The 22,684-nt window shown below is 39.5% G+C and overlaps 1 protein-coding gene across 1 annotated transcript in view; it reads right to left on the reverse strand.

Annotated features, from left to right (window-relative positions):
- Window positions 1-1,091: 1,091 nt before the first annotated feature.
- The window catches only part of PLCL1 (phospholipase C like 1 (inactive)), a 301,427-nt gene continuing 279,834 nt past the window's right edge, over window positions 1,092-22,684 (reverse strand). The window contains exon 7 of the mRNA XM_032480117.1: window positions 1,092-2,791. Within this exon, the coding sequence (XP_032336008.1) occupies window positions 2,609-2,791 (183 nt within the window). The 3' untranslated portion in view covers window positions 1,092-2,608. The remainder of the gene's footprint in view (window positions 2,792-22,684) is intronic.

Genomic DNA, 22,684 nt, shown 5'->3' on the forward strand with positions numbered 1-22,684 from the left:
CAAAATCACTGAATACTCTTGCACATAAAATCAGACAAAGCAGAATTCAAAGTCAGTTCCTTCATTTACTATATCAGTGGCCTTGGGCTTTCTCACCTATAAAATGTCAGTGATAAAACCTACCAGCTCCATCTCACATCCCCTGGGTAATGTAAAAATTAATAAATAAAAACAGAATTAATATATACCACATAAACTTTCTAGCATCACCAAAAGCTAAGAGGAGAGAAGGGGGCTTTTTCTACCATGGTTTAAGTCTGGAAAGAAGACACTTGTAGAATGTAATAATGTAAAAAGGTTGGTTTGTTTAATTTTGCTATTCCATCCAGAGGCAAAACTGTCATTGGGACCTCTTCCTTTGCAGCTTCTCAACTCTCAGAATCTAAAGCTTCTGCACCCCACAACTCGCTCCCTGTCTAGCAAGGATACCCAACTGCAATGGAGCAGAAAGTGGCTGACACCAGAAGTAGCATTAGATGAGGTGGAATCATATTATGTTCTCAAGAATAATTGAGTTAAAAAAAAAAAAAAAAAGAATAACTGGGTAGATCCTAAGTGTGCATGGAGCCCCAGGACACATGGAATAAATTAGGGAAGCCACTCTCAAGGATTGGATTTGACCCTAGAGTAAAGAAAGGAATAAATATTCTTTGAGGGTTTGTCACCCTTTATCTTGTCTCCCCACCTCTCTGCTCCCCAGGAAAGGTATGGATTTCTCCGAATGGAATGCAGGGAGGTGAAGAGGTCCACAGGCGAAACCAGCAAACTGGCTGATGTAAGGAGGGTTTTGTTTCGGTATGTGTCACCTCTTTTCCATCATACGGGGCTTAGATTCCTGCATTCCTTCTACCATGCAGGTTAAATATACTGGAGGGTAAAGACATTTTCTCAGGCTATTGTAGTAGCACTGGAAACCTACCTTAAAATGAGCTCATCTACCTTTCCAAGCGGCCAGTTTTAAACTCAAGGAGAAATATCATCTTATCTGGTCCATGGATATATCACCCCCTGTAAGATATTTTTGATATCATAACTCATTTTCATGATCATTCCTTTATCAATTAATTCACAATAAAAGAGAACAATAAAAGTGTTGTTTCATATCTTTACTCTTTCAGTAATGTGCAACATGAACATAATAGTGTTAAGAAGTCAGAAATAACTTAACACAGTAGCTATAGAAGATGTTTATATTTCCAAAATTTCAACAATGATCTTCCTTAGGTTCCCCCAAATTAGCATATTTGTTAATCAAATTAATTAAGAAGCTTTTCAAAATAAAAGCAATGTTTTAAATAAATATATTTTCATAACCATAGAACATTTAGTTCTGCTGGAGGTAACAAACATATTACACTCAAGTACTTTATGAAGATATTAGGGTAAAAGTGATCTGGATGCAATTATAAAGGTACCCTAATTAGCCATTTGCTTCTTTTAGGTATATGTTTTTTTCTGCATGTGTTAAATTGATACCATAGATATTTTGCATCAATTACTTCTTAAATCATCACAAAGATGTTACCTGACCCACAGAATTTATATCAGCTCACGGTGAATGATATGATATTGGTTGGACAATGTTTTTAAATTTAAATGTAGTACTCTAAATTAAATGCAATGAAAGCCAAAACCCTCTAGTTGCCTATGTCTATTATAAATGTTAGATTCCCAGTTTGGAAGAATAAGACCTTCTTACAAATCTCAACCTTGAAATTTCATAACTGAATATTATTGTCACATCAAAATCTTAATTATAACAGAGTTCTCTGTGTGTTTCAGAGTACCACATGGGTGCGTGTAAATTCAACTATGATCAGCTTTTCCACTGAAATCATATCTGTTTAGTAAACAACTACAGAAAACTTTCTAAAAATTGATTTTATTTATTAAGTATTTTTAAGAGTTCACTAACTGAAGATATGACTTTGCTGATCTCCCCAGAAATTCTGATCATTTGTTTCTCTTTCATTCACTTTTATTTCTACTGTGATTCTTAGGAATTTGTCTAATCTGTATTTAATCTATTAAAACATCTATGCGTTGGTAAATTTGGTTTCCTTCAATAATAAGCCATGTTAAGATTTCTAAATTAAATGACAAACAGAAGTAAAGTTAAACACAGCAACAAGTTATAGTAAGTGCTCTTTAGAATTTCAGATTAACAATTTTGTCCCAAAATGGTAAAGTAATAATTTACTAAATGAATAATGTAACACAGAATAGATTTTAACAAGAACTCTCTCTCTGTCTCTCTCCATCTCTCTCAATCACTTTCACTCTCTCTTCCTCTCTGTCTATCGCTCTGTCTATGTCTCTCCATCTCTCTGTCTCTGTCTCACTCCCTCTCTCACACACACACACACACACACTTCCACCCACTTCCATACGTGAGTATGTACACATATCTCAGAATTTTAAAACACTGCTACTGAAGGTTTTAACTTAGATAAATTAACTACATTAAAATACTGACATTGTGAAAGTATCTGTTTATGTCTAACACCCCATAGAGGGCGTCTTTTGGTGAACTTCTTAAAAAGCATAAAGAAAGAAAACCCAGAGTCCTTGACCGGAAGGAAGGGTGACGGTGTGGGTGCCGTGGGGGTCACAGCTTCCCACTGTCCTCGCCACCCTCTTTCTCCTCTATGGCTTCCAGGCTGCGCTTGCTCTTGGCCTCGGCACCGCTGCTGGGGGCTTTACTAAGTCCACACGACAAGCACGCCAGCTGGATCTGCTTCATGTTTTCTAGAGCTTCATTCTTGGCATTCTTCAACAGATCTCCTTGGCCCTGCAAACAGGCAGAAATGGACACCAAAGAAGAAAGTTATGGGCCAGGCATATCCTGATGCCATCTCTCTTTATCACTTGCGCTCCTGCTCAGTGAGGAAACAGACCCAGGCTAGAGAGCCCACTTTTCCAGGGTTTAGGCCAACGTCCTTTTCTCACATTATTGAGGGTCTTTGCTCTTTAAGTCAAAGACCTCAACCTGAGCATACCCAGTGAACTCTGTGGTTGCCAGCAGCCCCCGGAGACCCCTATGGTAGGGAAAGCCTCCGGGGACCCTCCTCTGAATGTGCTGTCCTCGTCAGGCCCTTCCATCACCAGGGTCTGAGACCTGCTACACTGCACGCTCCTGTCCCACCCAACCCAGCATTCCTAGGCTTGGAAGAAAACAAGGGAAGACACTCTTCCTAAATGAACTGAAAATTAAATCAGCCCTCAGCAGTGTACAAGAGCTTACAAAGCAAAATACCTTCTGTAAGGTAAGTCATATGCCCTTTTACTTGGTGAGCTGGTTTTTTACATACTGGATTATCCCTGCAGTCTGCCTTTTGATAAGGTACTAGTTACCCACATTCCTTCTGTCTTCTCCATCACCCCAAGGACAATGTTCCCATCTGGCTAATGGAGAAAGAGGCTCCAGACACCCAGCGTGCCAATCAAAACAGAAAGCAAATGAGGATCACAGGGAACCATCAGCTGTCAGCTACATCAGTGCCTGAGAAAGGGCTTTCCCCATTATTTTTCTTCTTTTTTAGTTCACTGTTATAATAATTGAGTGTGTGTTCTGACGCTGGTCCAGGGGCCTGAAGGAGTCAGTGCAGGGAAGCCAGCACGTGTTCCTGTTGTGTACAGACAAAAGAGGAAGCAGTTCCGCCTCTCTCCTCTCCATTCTCACGACAATGCCTGAGAGCGTGACCTTGAAACTGGAGGTTACATTCAGGGCTAGAGAGTTCCTCTACAAAGCAGAGACTCCGAGAAGGCATAAGTCACCTATTTCATGTGAGATACTTCATGATACACTGTTTTTCTCCCCCTTTTTAAAATGGAAGTATAGCTGATTTACAATGTTGTATTAATTTCCAGTGTACAACATAGTGATTCAGTTATATATATATATTTTTTTTCATATTCTTTTTCATTACAGGTTACTACAAGCCACTGAATATAGCTCCCTGTGCTATACAGTAGGACCTTGTTGTTTATCTCTTCTGTGCATAGTAGTTTGTATCTGCAAATCCCAAACTCCCAATTTATCCCTCCCTATTCCCTTCCTCCCAGGTAATCATAAATTTGTGATACAATGTTTTATCTCTTTAATTTGATGGATGCTTTTACCTTAGAGTGTATGAGGAATCTTGTACTTAAAAAATGCCTTCGAATATTTCATTCCTTAAAATCTGTAGAGGCACTTGCCAATTCTATCTTACATCATGATGCTAAATCTTTCTAATAACAGCCTTTAACTATATGGGGCGGGTGAATAAGTAGGGCTTTGCTTGATATTTTTGTTAAGGTGAACTTACCCCCATTTACCTCAGCCATGGATTGGGGGTTTAGAAGCAGTCCTGGAAGTCGCAGAGTCGAGCCTCCTCATAAGGAGAAAGGAGCTGAGCCTGCTGAGGTGAAGGGAGTGACCCAAGGTCCCAGCTGGTTATGACTGAGCTGGGATTAAAGTCCAGGTCTTCTGCCTCTTGGTTCACTGCCCTATTTCACACACCACATTTATAATTTAGACTAAGACCAGAGACTAGAGAATGAACGAACACTCTTTCAGATAGAGGTGGACTTTCCAAGGGAAAAATATTCACTACACCAGCAGCAGGGAGTCCGTTCTGAACAGTATAAACATACTGAATCCCCTCTGGACGTTGAAAAATGAAGTCACGCCCACTTTGAAAAATGCAATTCTTAAGTAATAATAATACAGCATATAAAGTGCTTGCTCTCTGCGGACATTCTTCTTCATGCTTTACATATGTTCTTTATTCAGTTATCACAACCTCCCATGAAAGTGGCACTTTTCTTATTTTAAGTTTATAGTGAAAAAACTGAAGCCTAGTGACCCCCTTTCCAAGAGTCACACAGCTGCTAAGTGGTAGAGCTGGGGTTTAAACAAAGTGCAGCAGCTGGCTCCAGACTCTGTCGTCTTAACCACTACATGATGTGGCATCTCTTCAAGGCAAACTGTGCTCTCTCTACAAAGCACATTAAAGCCTCCGAGCCACTGTTACCTATGGAAACAACACAGACAAAAAGGCAATCATTGCCCAGGTGGCACAGTCTGACAGAATTTAGAGATGGGATCTAGAAAGTCAGGAAGGTTAAGATTGCACCAAGATACGCTGGCAGGGGCAAAAGTCAGAGTATCTTAGTTTTGCTTTTAGCTCCAGCAGTTTCTCCCTGGGCCGTTTGCTCACCTGTAAAAATGATGAAACTATTCTTCTGCCTTCCTCACAGTTTTAAAGATTAAAGAAAATATGTTGAAAAGCTGTTTGTGACTTAAATAATCACAAGTAAACTAGGCTATTAGATGATATGAAAAGCAATTAACATAGTCTATTACTAAAATAAATATCTTGGTGCTGTGCGGATTTTAATAGAAATTTTACTAACTTGTTTAAAATGCACCTTCAACAGTCTGTTTCTACAGAGATGCGGATATTGCTACTGCTTTTCAAATGCAAAGATTCTCCTAAAAAAACTGTATTAGGAAATAGGTTATACCCACACTCATTTTCAGATTATTACTTTTAAGTGCTCCCTTTTAGTGTTGAAATTTTCATCAAGCATTTTAAAACAACAGAAGCAAAACTGCCATGTTCCCTAATTGCAAGAGAGCAGCAAAACATGCAAAAATATCAAGCTTGATCTTACAAATGCATGATGCTCTCACGTCCCTTTTCCTGCAGCAGGTTATGAAACATGTTTAATTAATCAGCCAGAATGTCATCTCATCTGTTCTGAGAGGTGGCATCCAGGCCTAAATGCCAGCCTGTGCCAGTTCTGGTAAATAGAAGTCAGTCTCTCTAGAAAACAATGGCCAGTTGGAGAAGCCAGTTTGTGCCAGTGCAGAGACTGAACGACATCATCTCCTGATAACCAGGAGACAACATGTCCTGGTGACATGGCGCAGGCAGGAAAAAAAAAAAAAAACTGGAAGAGAAATTAAACTATTAACTAATAGAAGCAGAAAAAATGAAAGACTAAACTAAGAAGAGTTTACTTTGACAAACTGATGTGAAAATGTTGTTTTCTATAGAAGGAGGCATATAGATCATCTTTCTGTTCTGTGGTTAAACTCCTTGAGTCCCCCTGATTAAGGTGGCAGAACCAGAAAAGACTCATTCTAGGCAAAACTGTAAAGGTGAAGGTTATTGTTGACAACCCTCATCTTGGCATTCCTTTTCGGTGCAGACTTTACCCCATTAAATGTGCAGAGATTTCCCCTGACCAACTAGCTTCTTTCTCTCTACTCTGTTACACTCCCTCTCAAACGCCTCCTAACTGGCCAGCGTATGTCACATCTCCTCCCTCAAAACATCTGTGACCTGTGTATCATTTCCCACAGCATATATCAGGTTTCCAGATCAGTTAAGCCGCCTATAGATACTGGTGTGTATTATGTATTTAAGGAGTATGACAACGGGGCTTTTCTAAAGAATATGCTCAGACATTCTCCTCAAACAGAGGTCTTGGGAGAGAAGGAGAAAGGAGAGAAGCCCAGGAGAATGCATTTCACTTGGTGGTATATAAATTGCAACATCTCTTGGAAAAATAAATCCGGATTGTTATAGCCTGGGATGTAAAATTAATGGACAATCTGACCACTGAACACTCAATGTGAAAGAAATGTCAAGCAGTTGCCAATGTTTCAATATACTAGAAATCTCCTGGGAATTTTATTTTCTCTCCTCTGGCATTAGAGATGCTTCAGGGGGAAGAAAGGGAGAAGGACGCCTTTAACTCAAAGACAAGTAAGAGTGACAGAGGGCATCTCAGGAAGACGGATGCTGATGGGCAACAGGGCTATCAAAAGTCTCCAGAGCAATGACCACCAATTCAGCCTCCACAGTTGTGTGGCTTCCAAATGTAAAAGCACATGGAAATCCCAACACATCAGAGAGTAACACTTGGAATCATAGAAAACCACAGAGAGATCAGATCGCTATAGAGATTCTGAATCTAAAAATTAGCAATGATTAATGGATTTTTTAAAAAGCGACATTAAGCATTCATAACCAAATCCTTCCAACATCATTAAATTGCAGTTAAAATATATTATCTAGAAATCAAGAAATATCTGACGCAATTTAGATTGTATATAGGACTGGTATACAATACTACCAACAATTTTTATTACTGCTAATATATTATTACTGACAGTAAAATGCGATCACAACACTAAACAGAAGCTAACATTTATTGAACACTTGAGATACTAAGTGTAAACCAATTTGCACACATTATTCCATTCTATGACAACCATAAAAGGGGCTAGAATTCTAAATGTGAGTTATCTATTAGTTATATATTTGTCAGCTATTTATTAACAATATATTTTATAATCCATAAAATGACATTTAGAATTTTTGTTATTTCTGTTCTTACTAAGAATTGCAGTTTCCTCCCCATTGTTTGAAAATAGTTTTGGCTACAATCCAGGCACAGTAACGTACAAGAGACATCCATGGCCCTTTCACGCCCATTTTTCCCATGAACTGCACTATCCCTAGCGATACGAGTGCACCGAAGAGTTGGAGATCATAACCAGTGTCCTTGTTACATGTGAAGGAAATGTGTGGGCTGTCTCAGAGAACACCACAAATATTTAAAACAGCTAATCGAGACTCTGGGGATGGAGAAGCCCTCACATATACACAATGACACACATAACAAAGGTAGTTCTGTCTCCAGGCAGGCTGTGTGGGTATTTTTCAGCACACACTCAACGGCAGACTGATTTCCCTGAAGTTCTTTCCATGTGAGCATCCACACCCATAGCTAGAGTCACCCCCTGGATAATCCTGCAGCAAGTCTGCACAGACCGACCTCATGGTGGCATTAGCACCTCTTTATCTGTCCCCGCTACTGTTTGGTGGACAAGAACATATTGTGGTGGGCTGTGCACCACTACCATCTTAATAGTTCAAAAAGCATGCTACTGGGGAACCTCTGTATTAAGATGTTAAACGTCTTGCTTCCAAGAAGTAGAAACAACTATTACAATGTCCTTCATTTGAGAAAATTAAAATAGAAAATCAAAGATGTGTTGATGTCATGACAGATACATTTCTCTTGATAGTTACATTGCTGGAATATTGAGTAAAACTACAAAGATGGCCTGGGATTCTTGGTCTCCAGAATGAAAGCCTCACCATGTAGGGAATGCATTCACAATGTTAGCAAGAGTTACAGGCACAAAGATGTAGCCATTAGGGGAATTATGTACAAAATACCTTAATAGCACAAAAATAGAAGTTTTCATTGCATTATGTTATCAACACTCAGATTTATTATTTTTCAACATCTTGACAACCAAATATTTCAACTTCATCTTACTTGTCACTTAAGAAGTTGAATTTTTACTCTATGAACATTCAAGAAATATGGATAAATAATAGTAGAGTAGTTCTGGTCTAAGAGTATTGACTTAATGGAGCTTTTTATGTTATTCTTCTAAAATGCTGAACTCAAAACAAATGAAAAAACACTGCTCTTCAAATCTTTATTGCATAATGCAATTAAACTATTTTATTTTTATAGGAACAAAAAGTGAATTATATTGGACATTTTACCTGAGCCATTAGATTTTATAATTTTTATAAAGTTTCATGTTTTTAATTGAAGTACAGTCAATTACAATGTATCAATTCCTGGGGTGCAGCACAATGTCCCAGTCATACATATACATACATATATTCCTTTTTATTTTTTTTATTAAAGGTTATTAAAAGATGTCAAACATAGTTCCCTGTGCTATACAGAAGAAATATTTTTTAACCTAGTTTTATATATAGTGGCTAATATTTGTAAATCTCAAATTCCCAAGTTTATCCTTTCCCACACTCTTTCCCCAGTAGCCGTAAGATTGTTTACTACGTCTGCAAGTCTGTTTCTGTTTTGTAGATGAGTTCATTAGTGTCCTTTTTTTTTTTTTTTTTTTAGACTCCACATATGAGTGACATCATATGGTATTTTTCTTTCTCTTCCTGGCTGACTTCACTGAGAATGATGATCTCCAGGTCTATCCATAAGTTTCATTTTTAAAATCAGTTTTATAACTGATAAATTTTAGTACTGGTCATAAACTCTAATCTCCAAAGACTGTGGAAACAGAACATAAGTAAGTATTTTTAATACCTAAGATTTTAGTTCTGAAGGAAGAATAATTTACAAAATATAGATGATATTTCAAAGAAATTTTAAGAATTATTTAATGCCAACAAGACCACACAACATTACAGAATGAAGCAGAATGACATGTTTTATAAGCATAAAAAGGCTCTACAAATATGAAGTCATGCTCTATTAAAATGCATCATAATGAAAATTATTTTTGAAAGTTAAAATTTGAAAGCATATGTTTTAAGACCTGGAAAATAAGACCTTCTTTTTCCATAAGTGTTTCTCAAATACCATCCTGCTTTGTTACAGTATTTTTCTCATCAAGAAGTCTTTTTTTTTTTTTAATTTTTAAGAAGTCTTGACTAACTTGAATGTTGAAAGAATGAAGAACCTTATTTACCTCAAAATGGAAATTAACTGCATCTTAAGCAGAAAATCTTTGTACTAATCATGTTTTTAAAAATAGTTTTTAATATAAAGGAAACCACTTTCTTTTGTGTCCTTGTATGCATATACATAATACTATGTATAAATGAAGTAGTTTAACATTATTTAAATGCTACTCACTAATAACAATTGCATCACTTTAATAGAATAAAAGGTAAAAATTATATGTTTTCAATAATGCATAGAAGTCATTTGACAAAATTCTACATCTTTTCAAGATAAAATCTCTCAACAAATTGAGTACAGAAGGAATGTACCTCCGCATAATAAAGGCCATATATGACAAGCCCACAAGTAACACCATACTCAACAGTGAAAGGATGAAAGCTTTTCCTCTAAGATCAGGAACAAGACAGGGGTGCCCACTCTCACAATTTCTATTCAGCCTAGAACCGGAAGTCCTAGCCAGAGAAATTAGGCAAGAAAAAGAAATAAAAGATATCCAAATCAGAAAGGAAGAAGTAAAATGATGACCTGGTCTTATATATAGAAAACCCTAAAGACTCTATCAAAAAACTGTTAGAATCAATAAATGAATTCAGTAAAGCTGCAGGATACAAAATCAACATACAAAAAATCAGTTGTATTTCTATACACTAACAATAAACTATCAGAAAAAGAAATAAATGAAACAATCCTATTTACAACAGCACCAAAATAATAAAATACTTAGGAGTAAACTGAACATAGGGTGTAAAATATGTGTACACTGAAAACTATAAGACACTAATGAAAGAAATTAAAGAAGACATAAATAAATGGGAAGACATTCTGTGTTCTTGAATCAGAAGAATTAAGATTATTAAAGTGTTCATGCTACCCAAAGCCATCTACAGATTCAATGTCATCCCTATCAAAATTCCAATGGCATTTTTCATAGGAAGAGAAAAACAATCCTAAAATTCATATGGAACAAAAGATCCCAAATAGCCAAAGCAATCCTGACAGAGAAGAACGAACTGGAGGCATCACCCTCCTTGATTTCAAACTATGTTACAAAGCTACGGTAATGGAAATAGAGAAAGACAAATACCAGATGATCTCATCTGTATGTGGAATCTAAAAAAACCCAACTCACAGAAACACAGAGTAGACTGATGGTTACCATGGGCAGGGCATTGGGGGAAATGGGTGAAGCCACTGGTAAAAGAGTACAAACTTCCAGTTACAATATGAGTAGGCTCTGCAGATCTAATATACAGCATGGTGACTATCATTAACAGTACTGTTCTGTATGCTTGAAAGTTGCTAAGAGAGTAGATCTGAAAACTTCTCACCATAAAAAAAAGGAAACTGTGAGGTGAATGGATGTGTTAATTAACCTTATTGCAGAAGCCATCTCATAATATATACATACATCAAATCATCACACTGTACATCTTAAACATACACAATATGTCAGTTATATCTCAATAAGGCTGAAAAATAACAGCATAATAATAAAATTAATAATTAGCAGCAGCAGTACTGATGACAGGTAGTGTTAATGATAGGTAACATCTGCGTTCATCAACAAAACCCTACTGCACTGAGATGCATTTGTTGACCAGATCTTAAAGAGAAGTATGAAATTTAATATCTCCAACGCCCACTGTTGTCCCTATGGTATGTTGTTCTAAGCTATGTATATATGAACTGAGACACATTAACTTCTTCTCTTTAAGCCTTAGGTTTGGTTTTTGTTTTTTTTTAACCTTATTTTGTTCATTTTTAATTTTTTGTGTGTGGGGGTAATTAGGTTGGTTTATTTCTTTCTTTTTGGAGGAGGTACTGGGGATTGAACACAGGACCCTGTGCACACCAAGCATGCCCTCTACCACTTGAGCTATATTCTCCCTCCTGAGACACATTACCTTCTCTCTTTGGTTTAGGAATAATGTTCAGTCTCTGTTAGCTATCAATTAGGACTTGGGTCTTCATTTTTGCTTTATTCATCTATTTATCCATCAAGCATATACTTATTAAACATCTACCATATGCCAGGCTTTGACCTACAGTTGTCAACCCTACCAAAACCAAGGATCCTTTAAAACAAATATTTCGTAAGACTTCATTATTCTAAATGAAAGTCATAAATAATATAACCTGATTCTATGCATTATTAAAAGTTAAGTAAATGTGTATCCTAGCTATAAATAAGGAGAAATAAGAGAATGGACATTTAAAACAAAAGAATATGTATTTCAATATGTAAATACCCAGGCAGGCACACAAGAAAACGTCCGATAGTCCCACAAGTGAGGAAGTAAATAATGTCCGTACACCCCACCAAATCTGCCAAATCCTCAGAAGAACCTCAAAGGACATTTTCCTCGTGGTTGATAACATCAGCTACTTCCCAACAAACTGTGGGATGCCTACCATGGCTCGTCAATAATAACAAAAAAGTACCAAACGAAACCCAGGGCTGACCACCCATTTGTCCTGTGAAAGACCCTATAATGTTTAAAACAAAAAGATCAACAATTGCAGTGATGTGAGAACTTTCCTTGGGGAACATCAGAACGTGTCATCCTCCCGCCTCCAAAAGTTGGTTTTTTTATTTGTAAGTTAGAGGGTACAACATTGTTCTGTGTAAAACCTGGAAGCATTGTTCACTATAAGAATAAACAAATTTTAAGCAGCTGTTTCATTTAAGCCAGATGAGAAAGTAAAAATGAACTGAAATAACCTGTCACCCAAAGAAATTAATGGCAAACATTATCTTTTGTGACAGACCCATTACATTTCTGAAGGTATCATAAGATAGGTTTCCGTGAGGGTGCTCTGTGTAAGAAGCCATCTGTCTGCTTTGGGCAAATGACTGTGAGCCTAATCCACTTACAGAAAATGTCAACAAAATTGCTTCAACGCCAGTGAGCTGAATCACAGAAAACCTCGAGCTAAACTTTAAAAATGTGGCTCAAGTGCAGAAAGTTTTATGAATTTAGGTTTGTATGGTGATGCTGGTGTCCTGAGAATTCTCTGGCAGTCATTTTGACAAAAGAACCATTCAATAAAACAATAAGAAGCCACTGCCTGTTCATTTCCCCGCTCTCTGTTCTTTCCTTCCCATTACCGGGATCATCTGCCTCCACGTCAACAGGTCTAATAAGAAAGGACAGAAGATTGATATCAACCTTTAGCAAGGTGACAAAGGTAATTAATTGCACTTCAAATGAAACTCTGGTAATGGATGGTCGTCATCACAAAAAAACAAATACTGTTTAAAAGTTCCAATACCTCAAATTAATTTTTCTTATATAATAAATGACCCTGAAATCTGACTTCATACAACTACCATGAGTACCACAAGCCAAACACAAAGGGAGCTTCGTTAGAAACCTCTACTTCGCCGACTCACGCTATTTCCATTTCAACAGTACTATTTACAATGGCTTGAAACATGTAGGACGCCCTAAACCCCTAGCAGAGAAACGCTAGAGAGGCAGTTACTAATACTTGAAGGATAATTAAAAAACCCATTCTGGAATTTGCTTGATAAGGTTTCACTTTAAGAAATTACTGATTGCATTGTTTAAACTATTGGCTACTTGATTCATTCAGGAAAAAAAAAATTTGCCAAAATGCCAGACCAAGAGCATAGATGCAATGACAAAGGTCCAAAATCAGAGTGTACTGATCACAAAATGACTTTAGGAGCTTAACCGCCACAGTGCTGAGGATTTCAGTCAGCAAGTGAACATCTTGTGACATCTGGTCCTGAGTTGCACAACTCCAGGGGCACCATTCACACTGTCTTCTATGTGCATAGCATTCCCTGCAGCCCAAAGACAGCCATACTGCATCTGGTCTAGATATGTCCTTTTACCAAGGACATTTATTCCTTATTCTCTGCCAAATCATAATGCTTTTAAAAAGCCTTAAACAGTCCCCATTAGGAGTGCATCATGGCGTGTGCAGAACTGGCCTATCCAGTGTCTCTATGGGCACCCATTTAACTGGCGTGACTTCTAGGTTCAGTGTCAGTTGCAGTGGCCAAACAGCTATTAGCAAGATGTCAAATGGGCAAGTGCCTTGCACCCTCCACCCAATGGGTCATTTTTTTAAATTAATGCTGGTAAGGCAGCCATCAAATGAAATGGGCTACTTCTTATTAATAGTTAAACTGAGCAGCAGCCAACTCAGCTCCCTTCACAGTGGCTGTTTGGAGATTTGGTCATTCATGAATTATTCACTGTTGGTGGCCCGAATCCAGCAGGGCATTTGGTTAAAGACCAGACTACTGTTACTCCAAGGAAATGTCAAGATCTGCTTTCCATAATCTGAGACTTGCTCAAGTTTCAGATGTTAAACTCAAGCCATCCACAACACCAAACTATTAGCAACACACTTTTGTCACACCTTTTATGTTTATTTTTAAAATTATGCACACAGAAGTTAAAATAATAGCATCCGAATTTCCCAATCGTCTATAGTGTGTCATGTTGACTTAATCACCTTATCTATTGCTATCCACCTATCTGTGTATACTTCATGCTGAATACCTCAGTACGCATATCCTGAAAATAAGGACTTTTTCAACATAACCACAATACTATCATTGCCCCCACAAAACTGGTATTCATTCAGTAATTTTACCTGAATATGCAGTGCATATTAAATTAGCCGAAATGTCCCAAAACATCTTTCATAGCTTCTTTTGAACCCAGAATCCAGTCAAGGTTCACACATCACTAGCATCTTTGAAAATACTGGTTTAGTTATGTGAGTTAGGATAAAAGCACGTGTAATGGGGGATTGCAAGGGGAAACTCAATAGCAAGTTCACAGCATTAAGTTCACTTTCCTTGAAAGACATACATTTCCACAGCTTCACTCCTGTCCACTTCCTGGAATACACACCACTAAATCATCCCATATGCCTGTCAAAACATTTCTTCTGAATGTCAAATACCATCACTCTTACATCCTTATTTTTAAATCAACTTTATAAATATATATGCCTGGAAAAATTCATCGTCCATTCACGAAACTCATTCAGTTTTGTGAGTGTCACGCTGCTTTCCCTAGCCAGGCCTCAGATTTCTTCCCAGAATAGATGACCGTGGAAATCAAACTATCAGACACTAGTGGGACAGAACATTCATGTTCAAATTCAATATTTCAGTAGCTGGTATTTTTTTAGGCCTTAGATATGCAGACCAAAAAAGCCCACATTTTTAGAGGAACTTTAAATTAGCACCATTAGAAAATCCAGAACTCCATTTAACAAGCTTTGAATGATTCTGTCCACGTCCAAGGACTTCTGCTAAAGAGCCCTGGATTGACCTTGAGCTGGGGTAGCTCTGCTCTGTGCTTTAAGAGCCCGCCTCCCCAGCCACAACTGGTTAAACCAAGCATCACACTGGCCCAAGAGTGAACAATCAGTAGCTGGCCAGTGACCTATGAGCTGGCCTGACTCCAGGCGGCAATGACAACAATCAGACTAACTTAGCTGCTAACAAAGAGGTGCTAGAAAACAGAGGAAAGAAAGAGACAGGAGGGTTGAGCCCATCTGAGGCCACAGCACTAGAGTGAAAATCCACAAAGTCTTCCTCCCAAGAGGAGAAAAGAGAACACAGTCCCCTAAAGCCTGTTTGAATTGTCATGCTCTCCTGGCCCGAGGTCCTGTGAGGCTGCCTGTCCTGTGGCTTCTCTTCTTCCCCGGAGATGTGTCTCCTAGATGTGTTCCTGCATTGTCACATGTAGTCTCACCTGAAGAAGAAGCCTGAATGGGTCTCTGTTCCCTGTAACTCAGGCAAGAAAAAAAGTTTTACTTTAGATGAGAAATGACAGGCCTGTTACAATTTTAATCACACCATTCGATGAGTTGGAAGCCAAAACAGAATAGAGTTTAGATCATGCTTTTGTCCCTGCTAAGGTTTTCATGCTTCTTGTAGGGAAAACCAGAATCAGTCAAAAAGCTATAAAGGGGTTGTGGTTGATGTCTGCAGTTGAAAGATGATTAACAAATTATGAACCGGCTGTGTGACCTTGGGAACATTCCTAACTCCTGCAAGAGGCAGTTTCCTTCTCTATTAAACATGGGGATTGGATGAGATGTCCTCTGAGTTCATCTTATATACCCAATGTCTATCATTGATTAATTAGGGCTTGATTTAAAATTGCTGTGTTAAAATTGATTACCTAACTATTTTAAGTAAGAGAGACGGTCTAGTGGGGAAGAGATAAGGAGGTAATGAAAGTGTCTGTTCAGGGAAGAACAAGGCGATGTGGAAAACACGTGGCAAAGATCCTAACCCCGATGGGGGGTGGGGAGAGGGAGAAAGTGCCACCTCGGAAAAGGTATCCTGAAGACTTGGCACCTAAGCTAAGAGCTGGAGCACAGGTGAAGTGCCCGTGGCAGAGTGTGAACAACAGCGAGGGGCTCCCAGGGAGCAGGGGCGCAAGACACACTTTTGAAGTAGAAGGGACAGCCGGTGTAACTGCTCAGCAGGAGAGCACAGCTGGTGCCCCGTGTAGCTGGGGTAGCGCAAGGAAGAGGAAGGCGATGAGGGTCAAAGCCGTGGCGTAAGGAGGTCACAAAGAGCTCCACAGGGGAAGGTAGGAAGTTTGCAGGAAGAGCCATGGGAAACCTTGGAAGGGCTTTAAGCGGGCAGAGTGGCCATGACCAGACTTCCGTTTAGAAAGATCACCCCAGCTGCTGTGCTGCAGAGGCGACAGGGTTGCATGGGGAGGGAGATTTGTCACTAACTAGGGTGATAACTAAGGCAGTAGCTATGGGGGTGGAGGTCTCTTAGGGAGATATTTAGGACGTTGACCCAACAATACTTGGTCATTGCTCAGAGGTGGAGGTTTAGGAGAAAGATCAAGGGTAACTCCCAGGATTCTTGCTTGGATTGCTCTGAGTAGTCATTCGTTCATTTGGGGAGGGATAGTAGAGGTGTCGCCGAGGGCAGGCAAGAGATGTGGGTGGAGATGAGCACAGCCTGACTGAAGATCTACATTTGGGATTGGACAGCACAGGGGGCTGCTAGAAACCATTTGCATGGACAGTGTGACCCAGGAAGGGAGGATGGAGTAAGAGGAGAAGAGAGCCTAGACAGAACCCTAAGAAATACCAGAATGTAATGCAGAAGTAGAGAAAGGGCAACCTGCAAAACTCCTGAGAAGAAAAAGCCAGAGACGTAAGAGGAAGGCCAAACGGAACGTCCAGAGGGTGTCCCCCCAAATCAAGGGAAGCAGTGAGGCAAAGGAGGGAGTGATCAGCCCTGTAGAATGTTCCCAAGTAGTCAAGCAAAATAAAAGCTGAAAAGTGTCCACAAGACTTCGTGACAAGGAGGTGACTGGTGACCTCTGTGAGGACGATTTAATGGAGTGTCGGGGGAAGAAGACAGATGAAAGTTGGCTAAAGGAGTGCGTGGGAGGTAAGGAAGTGGATACAGCATGTGTAAACAGCTGTGTTAAAGTTTGGCAGTGCGGGCAAAGAGAGAGGTGTGGAGTAAAGTAGCTGGAGGGGAGCTGAGAGTATTTATAAAAGCTGTTTTATATGTATAAATGCACTTAGGCTGAGCAATGAGTTGTGAAAGGAAAAAGGCAAAATATGAAACAGAATAACTGAAAGCCTGGACTTTTCGGATTGATGGTTGTTCTCACTTGATTTTTCTGGTATCCTAATGTTTCTTCTCCTTATTTCAGAGCCTCTTATTTGTATGAAATGGGAGAGTTACTCAGCAATTAAACATGTAAAGTATGTTAATTTAAATATATAAGTAAATCTACCTAAACTTGGAAGTAAAAAAGCAGGGATTCCATATGGTCTATACATTTGTAACTACCCCCAGAAAATGAAGAATTCTCACATTGTCCACCAGGTGGCTCTCCTGTTTTGGGCTTAGGTAGGAAGTTCCTATCTGTCCACAAAAAGCTTGTGTTCCAATGTCAGAAATGGCCTCCTAACACCACTTGGTTTTTTCCCTCTGCTTTCATGTAGACCTGCACCTCAATCATTTTAAGCATGTAAAAGTGACCTCAAATAAATTCAGAAAACAGAGTCATCAAAAAGATTCATGTATCACCAACTGGCATATGTAAGCATTTTTAGGTGGAAGATATCTTTCTTAGCAGAATCTGAAAGTCATGCCCCTTCAAAGGCAAAAAAATAAATAAATAAAATAAAATCTAGCTACTTGCTTTCTCAGTGTAGTGAAAGGAGAAAAAAACTGATAACTCCAAAATGTCTAATAAATGTGTTTTACATAATAATACATAGGTTAAAATATCAATGCCTCTCACATGTATAAGGTGGTATCTTTATACCTGTTGTTTGGAGAATTTGAACATACACAGGTCCCTCTAATGTCAAGCTCTCAGGTTTAAGCAGTTTGTTGATAGTTATAAGACACAAAGATCTTTACTCGATAGGGGTTGTTCGCATGATTTAGCATTCAGGGCATGCTATTATTATGCATTTATGAATATTCACAATAAGGAAGGTATGTGGGCTGAAGGGCAATTGGAAAGCTCCACTCCCTGGATACTTCCCTTGGCCCCTCTGCCATCCTGCTGGGCCTGAGACACCCACTAACACCAGAAATACCAGAGCAAAAGGGAGGGCAAAGGTCGGTTTTACAACTATCAGTACAAAGAGCCTAAGAACACACACACATACACACACACACATACACACACACACACACACACACACACACACACACACACACACACACACACACGCTAGCTAAAACCAGTTGTCCTCACTTGCCAGCCTTAGGACACAGCTCTACCATTTTTAACTTGTTACTAGTGCAGCATGAACAGTGGCCCCTCAGGCTTGGGACCCGGGTGGGAATGAGAAGCGCTGATCTGGGGTCTCCCTCCTCACAGCCCCGTGGGACATCCCTGTGACTGGGACCGCTCATCATGTTCACTCCTTCTTTTATCCCTCCTTCCTCATTTTCTGAGAAACTTGAAGGAAAAAAAATCCAAAGGATTAGCCACTGAGCAAAATCAACTCAGAAGTCAAGAATGACCAGGGGATATTTGGAGATTCGCAGAAGGATAGCTGTAGCTGGAGCACAGGGGAAAAGAGAAAATGAATACAAGGAGAATGAAAGCACGCGATGAAGGAGAATGACCTACTCGGCAAGGTAAAACCACCTCACCAGGGACAAATGAAAGGAACTGTATACACCGAGGCAGGATTTTTAAACTTTGTTATCCTAGAGACTGAAGAAGTTGTATTCCTCTAAGGGAAATATTTGTTTACCCGTATTTGTTTATTTCAGAGGGTCACGTTTGATGTGCTGCCTAAGTAAAAATGTGTGTCGTCTCTACTGAGAACAAACACTGACACATTCTAACCATCTTCCCGCGGGAGCCCCTGGGCCACTCTTTCTTACTCTTTAACTTTCCGTATTTATGTGTCAGAGCAGCCAAGTTGACACCTGCCACGGGACGTTTCAGCAGGAAGAGAAATCAATGGGTCCTGGCAGCCATCTCAGCGCCCTTCAAAGGGTGACCTTTAGGTGTGGCAGCAAAAGCACATCCCCCACCATGACATTATTTTTTTTAATCCTCAGTTTCAGGTTGCATATTTTTAATAAAGTCTTCCACTAATGTCAGCTTCAAGGGTATTAAACCATCACAGCTGATTTCCTTTTTCTTTACCCGCATTTCAGTCTCTTCTTTCTCCCCTCGTACTTGGGGAAATGGAGCTTGGCTGTACTGAGGTCAGGATTAGTTCTCTCAGCGGTGGAGGGTCCAAATGCCGTTATGCTATTTTAGGGGAACATTCGTCTCCAACATTCCTCAACTCTATAAACCACAGGAGGTTTATTTTATAGAGTCAGGTTTTTTAAATAAAAAGGAAAAAATATAAAAAAATCCTCTAGTTACTGTGGACAAATTGTTCATAAATATAAAAATGAAGACTCTAAGAATGCAAAAACCTCAATATTCAGAGTCCTAAAAGGAAAGCTATCTCTAGTTTAAAACCAAGCCCCTTCCTCATTTTGAAGACCACACTAAGATGAGATTTGTACCTTGGCCTCCAGCCAAAAGTGGACTACTTTGGTCAACATATGTACATATACATATCTTCTATTCTCTAAGGAATTAACAGTTAAGAATTCTCTTATTTTTACTCTGTAATTCTGCATAACTCTAGAGCCCAGACAATGTTTGCCAAAGAAGTTTTCTGCAATGATGGAAATATTCTATAGCTCTGCTGTCCAACATAACAGTCACTAGGCACATGTGACTACTGCCACTGAGGACTGAATATGTAACTTTATTTAATTTTAATTATTTTTGTTTCAATAGATACCTGTGGCTAGTGTTTTCCACACTGGACAACAAAGGCTAAAAGATGATGTCCATCTTCAGGAATATAGAGAATTAAGTAAAATTATTTTTCACTCTCTCCAGCCTCTTTCCTGACATAGCACTTGCCACAGTTAGGACTACACAACTGAGGATGGCTTGGACTTTTAAACATTTGCAGCTCCCCCAGAACGCACACTCCTCGAGTGCAGTGGCTGCCTCTGTCACCATGTGAGGAAACCAGGAAGAAAAGCTGTCAGCAGAAATCGACCTGCTGACACTCTGATCTCAGACGTCCCAGCCTCCTCCAGAACCATGGGGGATAAATATTTGTTGTTTAAGCCACCCAGTCTACAGTGTTCTTGTAATGGAGCCCGAGCTGATGAAGACAGTTACTGTATGAGTTTCTTAGAGTTCCCAAAGCAAAGAAACACAGCCTGGGTGGGTGGGTTAAACGACGAAGTTTATCTTCTCACAGTTCTGGAGGCTGGAAGTCTGGTGTTCTGTGTGGGCGGGGCTGGTTTCTCCTGAGGCCCCTCTCCCTGGGTGTATATGGCCGCCTTCTTCTTGGGTCCTTGCTTGGTCTTTCTTCTGGGTGTCCACGTTTAGTGTTCCCTTCTTACAAGGACACAGTCTTACAGGATTAGGGTTCACGCTAATGACCTCATTTTAACTTAGCTATCTCTTTAAAGACACAATCTCCAAATAAAGTCACTTTCTAAGGTACTGGGCTTTAGGACTTCAACATATGGATTCTGGGGGAGCATAATCCAGCCTGTAAGTCACCCCCTTCCCAATGTTCCAACCTGTGTCTCCAGTTTATTTACTATCTACGTCCAACCATACTGGAAACCTGTGTTTAAAATTTGGGGATAGCCTGCTTATTGTACTATCAATGACAAGCCCTTCTCTGCCCATCTGAAGACCCCTGCTGCATTTATATATTTGTAGGTTTAGGATTTTAATTATTGTCATAAAGTATGGCTTTACCATTGTCAATATGCTTTTTCATATGTTATATGTGAAATAGATATGTAACTGGTGAGGCAGTCTTGTCATAAGATAGACAAGGACTCCGGGTCCAGACAGCCTGGGTTTTGATTTCTGGCTCCCCCATTCATTTGCTAGTTGACCTTGTTAAAAGTTAGCTATCACCTCACCTCTCTGTCCCTCAGTTTTCTCATGTATAAATCACAAATATTAATAGTACCTACATCATTTGATTGTTATTAGAATTGAGTGGTTTAGTAAGTATGAAGCACTTGCAACACAGTCCAGCAGAGAATAAGCATTTTATAACTGTTGGCTGTTATTATTTGTTGTTGCTAAAGTGCATTCCACACTAAGCAAACCATTAGAAAGAGCATCAGATTCATCCATTTCCATCAATCGTATGCTTGACTGCAGTTTTACAGTGACTATTCTGATTTTCCCTAAAATGTCCCTTTTTTCTGGTGCACACAAGCTGTTTGCTAATAATTCTCTAAGTTATAGGATAAAAATAACGATGACCTCAAGACGAGAGGATTTTTCCACAAGTGGAACTAAGACCAGTGGGAGAAGTTCTGCCTGTTCTGAGCATAAGTGAAATCTAGGAAGGAGAGCAACCTCCCAAGGCATTTCCATGTATTTATAGCACTAGGTATATGATGAGCTCTTGATAAATATTTAAAGAGTGATGGTGATGAAGATGGTGACGATTAACAAAGGGAGGAAGGAACTCAGATAAACGTCACCCAGATTTTTTAAAAAGATCATATAAACAACTCTAAAGTTCAGTCATTTGGATTGTTAATGATATCTGAACCATGCTGGAAAAAGACAAGAAAAGCAAAGATAATGAAAGTATCTTTTCCATCCTCTTCTGAGCAACTAAAGGCAACAGTGACCAAAGTTTTATTGCACTAGGGCAATTTTTAATATCTGTTCTAGGTTTATATTCAAATAATTCAATTCAACAAATACATCTTGAGCCCATACCATCTGCTGTTTCTGTGGCAATAATAAAAAATTGAATGTGGGCACTAGTTGTAAATGTAGAACAGGACCACCAAAAAGTGTGTATGATGTATATGCAGAATATTTACATACGTGTGTGCACGCTGCGTTTACACAGCATGAACTGAGGAAAATGGCTGGAAAGAGCTGAAGCAGGGACTTGGAACACCATGTCACCACGCTACTCCACAGATAACCCTGAGAAGACTCAATAGTTGCCTGACAGACAAGAGATGAGTGAGAACCTGAAAGATGGGAAAAATAAAAGTGGGCAATGGACCTACTGAGAGACAAAGCTAAAGCCAAATTACCAATCTAGTGCCCAGGGGCGCCGGCCTGTCTTCTGTGAGGACAGAATGCCCTGGTTGGAAAAGATGGGCATGAGGAAGAGTGGACAGGGACAACGAGGCAGGAGGAGGCAGGAAGGGGACAAAGTGTCAACCCCACGAGAAAATGGAACCTCCGAGAACAGTAGAAACACCAGTCCTCCAGCTGGCACACAGGCATCTGGCGGTGACGGTGGACATCGTGACTGTGGATGTGACGAACAAGCTGTGGAGTCACACAGATCAGGGTCTGCATGGAGCTCTGCTGCTTCCTGGTCACTCATGTCCCCTTGAACACACTGCTTAGCTTCTGTAAGCCTCTGTTTTCTCAGCGTAAGCTCAGCACCATGGTAAGTCCCAGCCCCAACCTGAAGGAACTTGGCCTCATACGAAGAGACAGGGGAACAAATCATTACAACATAGGAATAAAACTGGGTGTAAGCTACAGATACAGCACTAAAAAGAAAATGATCTGGAAGGAGGGTATAGCTCAGTGGTAGAATGAGTGCTTAGCAT

The sequence above is a fragment of the Camelus ferus genome, chromosome 5 (genome assembly GCF_009834535.1).
Source record: "Camelus ferus isolate YT-003-E chromosome 5, BCGSAC_Cfer_1.0, whole genome shotgun sequence".
Taxonomy (NCBI): domain Eukaryota; kingdom Metazoa; phylum Chordata; class Mammalia; order Artiodactyla; family Camelidae; genus Camelus; species Camelus ferus.